Here is a 13062-nt window from a genome sequence, read left to right as displayed (position 1 = left end):
CCGACCACCGCCTCTGTCGGGGCACGAAGGCTCAGGTTTCACAATTCTATTCTCTACACTTGAATTCCCTGAGATTCTGCTGTCCGGCAACATGGCCGGCGCACAGGCATCAGAGGCGACCTGCTCGGCACCAACATCCACCGTGACCGGGCACGGCCCCAAACCGGAGCTCGGTGATTGGCAGCTTACGGGCGTGGCCGATTGCTACCTATGGGCGGTGCTCTTGGCTGGTGACGTCAGTGTGGGCGGGCTCTGGTGTTGGCAGGCGGCTCCCGGACTTGGGCATTACCAGAGGTGTTAGCGGGCACGATGTGGCACGTCGTGGCCGCCGGATTTCTCTTCTTTCCCGGACTGTACCAGCTGTGCACCCGGTGTGCCCGCAGGGCGCTGCCGGGATGGTCGGAGGCGGATTACTCGCTCATCAGCTCCAGGTAAGTTGCTGCAGTGTCTCCTCAGCGAGCGAACATCTGGAGCGCGTCATGTGTGCAGCTGGGATGGGAAGGGATGGAGGAGGCCGTCATGGAGCATCACCTCCGGCAGCTGGGCTCTGTGCACACACTGCTGCCTGCACCATCCGGGGTCCTGGCCATTCATGTGTGGGTGGAATATATAGAAAGAATGTGGATCATATTATATGTCATGTCCATTCATGTATGCACTGACTGTATGTCATCTGTGTGTGTACATGAATCATTTGTGTTATGTCTGTGCACTTGGCGTCATGCATGTACTGATGTACTGCCTGTATGACATTTCTTGTTGTGTGCACTGTGCACTGTATGTATACTGTAAGTGTATATATATATATATATACTAGCTGAAGAGCCCGGCGCTGCCCAGGCACAGTAACTAACTACGGTTAGTGATAACAAATTATAATGATTATATCTATCTATCTATATATACAGTATATAAAGCTGAGTGTAAAGCCCCGCCCACTCCGCATAGCCACATTCACTATAAAATCCCACATCATCCCGTCAGCCAGAGCTACCGGACTACTACCCATAATATCCCACATCATCCCGTCAGCCAGAGCCACCGGACTACTACCCCTAATATCCCATATCCCGTCACAGCCGCCAGGCTACTACCCCTAATATCCCACATCATCTCGTCAGCCAGAGCCACCGGACTACTACCCCTAATATCCCTACTACCCCTAATATCCCACATCATCCCGTCAACCTGGGGTCAGAACCAGAGCGCTGAGTGGAACGGTCCTAAGTTCCATACCGGGGATCCCTTTAAGCGAGGCCTTGCGTCAGAACCAGAGCGCTGAGTGGATTTGCCCTGACTTCCATACCAATGATCCCTTTAATAGAAGCCTGGGGTGAGAATTTACCCTAACTTCCATGCCAGAGATCCCTTTAAGAGAGGCTTGGGGTTAGTACCAAAGCGCAGAGTGGATTTGCCCTCACTTCCATACCAGGGATCCCTTTAAGAGGGGCCTTGTGTTATGAGTTCATTTTCCCCTTCACCATTGAGGTCTGATGAACTCCCTCTTCTGGTGAAGGAAGGTAGTGAGGCTGATTACCAAGCACCTGAGCTGGGAGAGGATGACTGGGCGACGGGGATCTCTGATTGGATATAAGGCAGCCGACGCCCTTCTGCCTCGCTGGTGATTTCTCTGTGGAATTTTAGGAGACCAGTCTGATTCCTGCTCCTCAAAAGCTAAGTTTTCTGCTTTGCCTTTTTGCATTTGTGTTTTGGTTTTAGTTTGCCTTGCTTTTCTGGATTCTGCCATTCCCTGCTGGGGTGAGCTGAATTCCTTTTTTGTCGGTTTGCTCTGTCTTCAGAAAATACCTGAGTACTGACATAGTCTTTTTGAAGCCTAGCGTCTTCAGGGCCTTTTTCCCTGTCAGTCTGTTGGCTCTTATTTTGATAGGGTTTTTCGCGGATTGCAGACAGCAGCTTTTCTATCCTGTCCTACCTAGTTAGCTTGGGCCCCATCATTTGCTCAGTCTATCTTTCTATCTGTGTTAGTGTTTTTTTTCTTCTTGCTTCACCGTCATTATATGTTGGGGGCTGCCTATTGCTTTGGGGTCTGCTCTGGGGCAGTTTAGATTTCCTTTCTGTCTTTAGGCTAGGCAGTTCTCCGGCTGTGATCGAGGGGTCTAGGGCATCGTAGGAACCCCCCACGGCTACTGCTAGTTGTTGTTGATAGGTTCAGGGGTCTGCAATCCGATAGCTGCCAACTTCTCTGGTTTTCTGGACTTAGCTAGCATTTTTGTTTTTGCCTCCTACGGTGACTCATTCATAACAGCCTTGGGTCAGAACCAGAGCGCTGAGTGGAATTGCTATAACTTCCATACCAATGATCCCTTTAAGAGAGACTGGGGTCAGAACCAGAGCGCTGAGTTGATTTGTTCTGACTTGCATACCAATGATCCCTTTAATAGAATCCTGGGGTCAGAACCACAGCGCTGGGTGGAACGGTCCTAACTTTCATACCGGGGATCCCTTTAAGAGAGCCTGGGGTCTGTACCAGAGCATTTGAAAGCCATTGCCCTGACTTCCATACTGAGGATCCCTTTAAGAGAGCCTGGGGTCAGAACCAGAACGCTGAGTGGAATTGCCCTAACTTCCATACCGGGGAACCCTTTAAGAGAGGCCTGGGGTCAGAACCAAAGCGCTGGATGGATTTGCCCTGACTTCCTACCAATAATCCCTTTAATAGAAGCCTGGAGTCAGAATCAGAACGCTGAGGGATTTGCCCTATCTTCCATACCGGAGATCCCTTTAAGAGAGGCCTGGGGTCAGTACCAAAGCGCAGAGTGGATTTGCCCTCACTTCCATTCTGGGGATCCCTTTAAGAGACCCTGGGATCAGAACCACAGCGCTGAGTGGAACGGTCCTAATTCCATACTGGGGTTCCCTTTAAGAGAGGCCTGGGGTCAAAACCAAAGCGCAGGATGGATTTGCACTAACTTCCATACCAATGATCCTTTTAAGAGACCCTGGGTTCAGAACCACAGCGCTGAGTGGAACGGTCCTAATTCCATACCGGGGATCCCTTTGAGAGGCCTGAGGTCAAAACCGAAGCGCTGGATGGATTTGCCCTAACTTCCATACCAATGATCCCTTTAAGAGAGGCATGGGGTCAGTATCACAGCGCTGAGGGATTTACCCTAACTTCCATACCGGAGATCCCTTTAAGAGGGAAGATGTGCCTACGGGATGGAGGATGTGTGATGGGTATATGGGCAGGAAGGGGGTGATTCATTTATGTCATGTGCTCTCTGCTCCTTTCTGGGGGGGCAGACAATGGCTGGGAGCTTATGTTCCCGGGGATGCTAGATTTCTCCCACCATGTCAGTGTCTGCTGAGGTGTTGTGGAGTGGGAAAACTATTGCTCTTAGCAACCAATCACAGCTTATCTTCTTTTAAAGGTAATCTGTCACTTTTTTTTTATTTTTTCGACCTCAAGCTGCGGCCACCGCCATCAGGGGCTTATCTACAGCATTCTGTAATGCTGTAGATAAGCCCCCGATGTAACCTGAAAGAGAAGAAAAACGAGTTAGATTATACTCACCCAGGGGCGGTCCGGGTCCAGTTCGGGTCCAGAGGGTGTCGCGGTCCGGTCTGGCACCTCCCATCTTCTAACGATGACGTCCTCTTCTTTGCTTCCCCTTCGCGGCTGTTGAGGGCAGAGCAGAGTCCTGCAGTGTGCATGCGCCAGACCTCTCTGAGCTTTCCCGGCGCCTGCGCACTGCAGTACTCTGCCCTGTCCTCAATAGGGCAGAGAAAGTACGCCGGAGCCGTGACGGGAAGCAAAGCAGAGGACGTCAGCTCATGGAAGTCACACAAAATATTAAATATGACTCTAATAGCACCACAACTTCATTCACCAATGTTATGCAACATATATTTGTATTTTAAGTTAATCACATTACTTTCTGTGGCTGACAAATCTTTTGTCTTGCCAAAATCTGACCATTCTGTGTCCATTAAATGATCAATATTCCTGCATTGATGCCAATTTATTTTCTTAACCTAAACCACATTTCGGAGGGTTTCAGCTGTCAAAAGAATAATTTATACAACCAATGGATGAATTTAAGGTCAGGTTATCAGGTTATAAGCTTTTATTTACATAACATGGATAAGCGACAACTTCTGTCAGGGAGTGTACGTATAACGCTCCTCATATACACTGCCTGCATATCATGCTCATACGTATAACACGCCTCACATACACTCCCAGTATATCATGCTCATACGTATAATGCTCCTCATATACACTGCCTGCATATCATGCTCATACGTATAAAGCTCCTCATATACACTGCCTGTATATCATGCTCATACGTATAATGCTCCTCACATACACTCCCGGTATATCATGCTCATACGTATAATGCTCCTCACATACACTCCCAGTATATCATGCTCATACGTATAATGCGCCTCACATACACTCCCAGTATATCATGCTCATACGTATAACACGCCTCACATACACTCCCAGTATATCATGCTCATACGTATAACACGCCTCACATACACTCCCAGTATATCATGCTCATACGTATAATGCGCCTCACATACACTCCCAGTATATCATGCTCATACGTATAATGCTCCTCACATACACTCCCAGTATATCATGCTCATACGTATAATGCTCCTCATATACACTGCCTGCATATCATGCTCATACGTATAATGCTCCTCATATACACTGCCTGCATATCATGCTCATACGTATAATGCTCCTCATATACACTGCCTGCATATCATGCTCATATGTATAATGCTCCTCATATACACTCCCAGTATATCATGCTCATATGTATAATGCTCCTCATATACACTGCCTGTATATCATGCTCATACGTATAATGCTCCTCATATACACTGCCTGCATATCATGCTCATACGTATAAAGCTCCTCATATACACTCCCAGTATATCATGCTCATACGTATAACACGCCTCACATACACTCCCAGTATATCATGCTCATACGTATAATGCGCCTCACATACATTCCCAGTATATCATGCTCATACGTATAATGCTCCTCACATACACTCCCAGTATATCATGCTCATACGTATAACACGCCTCACATACACTCCCAGTATATCATGCTCATACGTATAATGCGCCTCACATACACTCCCAGTATATCATGCTCATACGTATAATGCTCCTCACATACACTCCCAGTATATCATGCTCATACGTATAATGCTCCTCACATACACTCCCAGTATATCATGCTCATACGTATAATGCTCCTCATATACACTGCCTGCATATCATGCTCATACGTATAATGCTCCTCATATACACTGCCTGCATATCATGCTCATACGTATAATGCTCCTCATATACACTGCCTGCATATCATGCTCATATGTATAATGCTCCTCATATACACTCCCAGTATATCATGCTCATATGTATAATGCTCCTCATATACACTGCCTGTATATCATGCTCATACGTATAATGCTCCTCATATACACTGCCTGCACATCATGCTCATACGTATAAAGCTCCTCATATACACTCCCAGTATATCATGCTCATACGTATAACACGCCTCACATACACTCCCAGTATATCATGCTCATACGTATAATGCTCCTCACATACACTCCCAGTATATCATGCTCATACGTATAATGCTCCTCACATACACTCCCAGTATATCATGCTCATACGTATAATGCTCCTCATATACACTGCCTGCATATCATGCTCATACGTATAATGCTCCTCATATACACTGCCTGCATATCATGCTCATACGTATAATGCTCCTCATATACACTGCCTGCATATCATGCTCATATGTATAATGCTCCTCATATACACTCCCAGTATATCATGCTCATATGTATAATGCTCCTCATATACACTGCCTGTATATCATGCTCATACGTATAATGCTCCTCATATACACTGCCTGTATATCATGCTCATACGTATAATGCTCCTCATATACACTGCCTGCATATCATGCTCATACGTATAATGCTCCTCATATACACTGCCTGTATATCATGCTCATACGTATAACACTCCTCACATACACTCCCAGTATATCATGCTCATACGTATAACACTCTTCACATACATTCCCAGTATATCATGCTCATACGTATAATTCTCCTCATATACATTCCCAGTATATCATGCTCATACGTATAACATTCCTCACATACACTCCCAGTATATCATGCTCATACGTATAATGCTCCTCATATACACTGCCTGCATATCATGCTCATACGTATAATGCTCCTCATATACACTGCCTGTATATCATGCTCATACGTATAACACTCCTCACATACACTCCCAGTATATCATGCTCATACGTATAACACTCTTCACATACATTCCCAGTATATCATGCTCATACGTATAACATTCCTCACATACACTCCCAGTATATCATGCTCATACGTATAATGCTCCTCATATACACTGCGTGCATATCATGCTCATACGTATAACACTCCTCACATACACTCCCAGTATATCATGCTCATACGTAGAACATTCCTCACATACATTCCCAGTATATCATGCTCATACGTATAATGCTCCTCATATACATTCCCAGTATATCATGCTCATACGTATAATGCTCCTCATGTACACTGCCTGTATATCATGCTCATACGTATAATGCTCCTCACATACACTCCCAGTATATCATGCTCATACGTATAACACTCTTCACATACACTGCCTGCATATCATGCTCATACGTATAATGCTCCTCATATACACTCCCAGTATATCATGCTCATACGTATAATGCTCCTCACATACACTGCCTGCATATCATGCTCATACGTATAATGCTCCTCATATACACTCCCAGTATATCATGCTCATACGTATAATGCTCCTCACATACACTCCCAGTATATCATGCTCATACGTATAACACTCTTCACATACACTGCCTGCATATCATGCTCATACGTATAATGCTCCTCATATACACTCCCAGTATATCATGCTCATACGTATAATGCTCCTCACATACACTCCCAGGATATCATGCTCATACATATAATGCTCCTCATATACACTGCCTGTATATCATGCTCATACGTATAACACTCTTCACATACACTGCCTGTATATCATGCTCCTACGTATAACACTCCTCACATACATTCCCAGTATATCATGCTCATACGTATAACACTCCTCATATACACTTCCAGTATATCATGCTCATACATATAATGCTCCTCATATACACTCCCAGTATATCATGCTCCTATGTATAACACTCCTCACATACATTCCCAGTATATCATGCTCATACGTATAACACTCCTCACATACACTCCCAGTATATCATGCTCATACGTATAATGCTCCTCATATACACTGCCTGTATATCATGCTTCTACGTATAATACTCCTCACATACACTCCCAGTATATCATGCTCATACGTATAATGCTCCTCATATACACTGCCTGTATATCATGCTCATACGTATAATGCTCCTCATGTACACTGCCTGTATATCATGCTCATACGTATAATGCTCCTCATATACACTGCCTGTATATCATGCTCATACGTATAATGCTCCTCATGTACACTGCCTGTATATCATGCTCATACGTATAATGCTCCTCATATACACTGCCTGTATATTATGCTCATACATATAATGCTCCTCATATACACTGCCTGTATATCATGCTCATACGTATAATGCTCCTCATGTCCACTGCCTGCATATCATGCTCATACGTATAATGCTCCACATATACACTGCCTGTATATCATGCTCATACGTATAATGCTCCTCATATACACTGCGTGCATATCATGCTCATATGTATAATGCTCCTCATATACACTCCCAGTATATCATGCTCATACGTATAATGCTCCTCATATACACTGCCTGTATATCATGCTCATACGTATAATGCTCCACATATACACTGCCTGTATATCATGCTCATACGTATAACATTTCTCACATACACTCCCTGTATATCATGCTCATACGTATAATGCTCCTCATATACACTCCCAGTATATCATGCTCATACGTATAATGCTCCTCATATACACTGCCTGTATATCATGCTCATACGTATAATGCTCCTGATATACACTGCCTGCATATCATGCTCATACGTATAATGCTCCACATATACACTGCCTGTATATCATGCTCATACGTATAATGCTCCTGATATACACTGCCTGCATATCATGCTCATACGTATAATGCTCCACATATACACTGCCTGTATATCATGCTCATACGTATAATGCTCCTCATATACACTGCCTGCATATCATGCTCATACGTATAATGCTCCTCATATACACTGCCTGCATATCATGCTCATACGTATAATGCTCCTCATATACACTGCCTGCATATCATGCTCATATGTATAATGCTCCTCATATACACTCCCAGTATATCATGCTCATATGTATAATGCTCCTCATATACACTGCCTGTATATCATGCTCATACGTATAATGCTCCTCATATATACTGCCTGTATATCATGCTCATACGTATAATGCTCCTCATATACACTGCCTGCATATCATGCTCATACGTATAATGCTCCTCATATACACTGCCTGTATATCATGCTCATACGTATAACACTCCTCACATACACTCCCAGTATATCATGCTCATACGTATAACACTCTTCACATACATTCCCAGTATATCATGCTCATACGTATAATTCTCCTCATATACATTCCCAGTATATCATGCTCATACGTATAACATTCCTCACATACACTCCCAGTATATCATGCTCATACGTATAATGCTCCTCATATACACTGCCTGCATATCATGCTCATACGTATAATGCTCCTCATATACACTGCCTGTATATCATGCTCATACGTATAACACTCCTCACATACACTCCCAGTATATCATGCTCATACGTATAACACTCTTCACATACATTCCCAGTATATCATGCTCATACGTATAACATTCCTCACATACACTCCCAGTATATCATGCTCATACGTATAATGCTCCTCATATACACTGCGTGCATATCATGCTCATACGTATAACACTCCTCACATACACTCCCAGTATATCATGCTCATACGTAGAACATTCCTCACATACATTCCCAGTATATCATGCTCATACGTATAATGCTCCTCATATACATTCCCAGTATATCATGCTCATACGTATAATGCTCCTCACATACACTCCCAGTATATCATGCTCATACGTATAACACTCTTCACATACACTGCCTGCATATCATGCTCATACGTATAATGCTCCTCATATACACTCCCAGTATATCATGCTCATACGTATAATGCTCCTCACATACACTCCCAGTATATCATGCTCATACGTATAACACTCTTCACATACACTGCCTGCATATCATGCTCATACGTATAATGCTCCTCATATACACTCCCAGGATATCATGCTCATACGTATAATGCTCCTCATATACACTCCCAGTATATCATGCTCATACGTATAATGCTCCTCACATACACTCCCAGGATATCATGCTCATACATATAATGCTCCTCATATACACTGCCTGTATATCATGCTCATACGTATAACACTCTTCACATACACTGCCTGTATATCATGCTCCTACGTATAACACTCCTCACATACATTCCCAGTATATCATGCTCATACGTATAACACTCCTCATATACACTTCCAGTATATCATGCTCATACATATAATGCTCCTCATATACACTCCCAGTATATCATGCTCCTATGTATAACACTCCTCACATACATTCCCAGTATATCATGCTCATACGTATAACACTCCTCACATACACTCCCAGTATATCATGCTCATACGTATAATGCTCCTCATATACACTGCCTGTATATAATGCTTCTACGTATAATACTCCTCACATACACTCCCAGTATATCATGCTCATACGTATAATGCTCCTCATATACACTGCCTGTATATCATGCTCATTCGTATAATGCTCCTCATGTACACTGCCTGTATATCATGCTCATACGTATAATGCTCCTCATATACACTGCCTGTATATCATGCTCATACGTATAATGCTCCTCATGTACACTGCCTGTATATCATGCTCATACGTATAATGCTCCTCATATACACTGCCTGTATATTATGCTCATACATATAATGCTCCTCATATACACTGCCTGTATATCATGCTCATACGTATAATGCTCCTCATGTCCACTGCCTGCATATCATGCTCATACGTATAATGCTCCACATATACACTGCCTGTATATCATGCTCATACGTATAATGCTCCTCATATACACTACGTGCATATCATGCTCATATGTATAATGCTCCTCATATACACTCCCAGTATATCATGCTCATACGTATAATGCTCCTCATATACACTGCCTGTATATCATGCTCATACGTATAATGCTCCACATATACTCTGCCTGTATATCATGCTCATACGTATAACATTTCTCACATACACTCCCTGTATATCATGCTCATACGTATAATGCTCCTCATATACACTCCCAGTATATCATGCTCATACGTATAATGCTCCTCATATACACTGCCTGTATATCATGCTCATACGTATAATGCTCCTGATATACACTGCCTGCATATCATGCTCATACGTATAATGCTCCACATATACACTGCCTGTATATCATGCTCATACGTATAATGCTCCTGATATACACTGCCTGCATATCATGCTCATACGTATAATGCTCCACATATACACTGCCTGTATATCATGCTCATACGTATAATGCTCCTCATATACACTGCCTGCATATCATGCTCATACGTATAATGCTCCTCATATACACTGCCTGTATATCATGCTCATACGTATAATGCTCCTCATATACACTGCCTGCATATCATGCTCATACGTATAATGCTCCACATATACACTGCCTGTACATCATGCTCATACATATAATGCTCCTCATATACACTGCCTGTATATCATGCTCATACGTATAATGCTCCTCATATACACTGCCTGTATATCATGCTCCTACCTAAAACACGCCTCACATACATTCCCAGTATATCATGCTCATACGGATAACATTCCTCACATACACTTCCAGTATATCATGCTCATATACACTGCCTGCATATCATTCTCATACGTATAATGCTCCTCATATACACTCCCAGTATATCATGCTCATACGTATAATGCTCCTCATATACACTGCCTGTATATCATGCTCATACGTATAATGCTCCTCATATACACTGCCTGTATATCATGCTCATACGTATAATGCTCCTCATATACACTGCGTGTATATCATGCTCATACGTATAATGCTCCTCATATACACTCCCAGTATATCATGCTCATACGTATAATGCTCCACATATACACTGCCTGTATATCATGCTCATACGTATAATGCTCCTCATATACACTGCGTGTATATCATGCTCATACGTATAATTCTCCTCATATACACTCCCAGTATATCATGCTCATACGTATAATGCTCCTCATATACACTGCCTGCATATCATGCTCATACGTATAATGCTCCTCATATACACTGCCTGTATATCATGCTCATACGTATAATGCTCCACATATACACTGCCTGCATATCATGCTCATACGTATAATGCTCCACATATACACTGCCTGTATATCATGCTCATACGTATAATGCTCCTCATATACACTGCGTGTATATCATGCTCATACGTATAATGCTCCTCATATACACTGCCTGCATATCATGCTCATACGTATAATGCTCCACATATACACTGCCTGTATATCATGCTCATACGTATAATGCTCCTCATATACACTGCGTGTATATCATGCTCATACGTATAATGCTCCTCATATACACTCCCAGTATATCATGCTCATACGTATAATGCTCCACATATACACTGCCTGTATATCATGCTCATACGTATAATGCTCCTCATATACATTGCGTGTATATCATGCTCATACGTATAATGCTCCTCATATACACTCCCAGTATATCATGCTCATACGTATAATGCTCCTCATATACACTGCCTGCATATCATGCTCATACGTATAATGCTCCTCATATACACTGCCTGTATATCATGCTCATACGTATAATGCTCCACATATACACTGCCTGTATATCATGCTCATAAGTATAATGCTCCTCATATACACTGCCTGTATATCATGCTCATACGTATAATGCTCCTCATATACACTGCCTGCATATCATGCTCATACGTATAATGCTCCTCATATACACTGCCTGTATATCATGCTCATACGTATAATGCTCCTCATATACACTGCCTGTATATCATGCTCATACGTATAATGCTCCTCATATACACTGCCTGTATATCATGCTCATACGTATAACACTCCTCACATACACTCCCAGTATATCATGCTCATACGTATAACACTCTTCACATACATTCCCAGTATATCATGCTCATACGTATAATTCTCCTCATATACATTCCCAGTATATCATGCTCATACGTATAACATTTCTCACATACACTCCCAGTATATCATGCTCATACGTATAATGCTCCTCATATACACTGCGTGCATATCATGCTCATACGTATAATGCTCCTCATATACACTGCGTGCATATCATGCTCATACGTATAATGCTCCTCACATACACTCCCAGTATATCATGCTCATACGTATAACATTCCTCACATACATTCCCAGTATATCATGCTCATACGTATAATGCTCCTCATATACACTGCCTGCATATCATGCTCATACGTATAATGCTCCTCATGTACACTGCCTGTATATCATGCTCATACGTATAATGCTCCTCACATACACTCCCAGTATATCATGCTCATACGTATAACACTCTTCACATACACTGCCTGCATATCATGCTCATACGTATAATGATCCTCATATACACTCCCAGTATATCATGCTCATACGTATAATGCTCCTCACATACACTCCCAGTATATCATGCTCATACGTATAACACTCCTCACATACACTGCCTGCATATCATGCTCATACGTATAACACTCCT

The 13062-nt window shown here is 42.7% G+C and overlaps 1 protein-coding gene across 1 annotated transcript in view; it reads left to right on the top strand.

Moving 5' to 3' along the window:
• Positions 1–244: 244 nt before the first annotated feature.
• The window catches only part of TLCD3A (TLC domain containing 3A), a 90933-nt gene continuing 78115 nt past the window's right edge, over positions 245–13062 (top strand). Inside the window, exon 1 of the mRNA XM_073558919.1 lies at positions 245–431. Coding sequence (XP_073415020.1) covers positions 310–431 — 122 coding nt within the window. The 5' untranslated portion in view covers positions 245–309. The remainder of the gene's footprint in view (positions 432–13062) is intronic.

This window comes from Dendrobates tinctorius, unplaced genomic scaffold (assembly GCF_039654945.1).
Source record: "Dendrobates tinctorius isolate UK_male_01 unplaced genomic scaffold, ASM3965494v1 ptg000263l, whole genome shotgun sequence".
Classification (NCBI taxonomy): Eukaryota; Metazoa; Chordata; class Amphibia; order Anura; family Dendrobatidae; genus Dendrobates; species Dendrobates tinctorius.
This window is presented reverse-complemented; position numbering and strand designations above follow the sequence as displayed.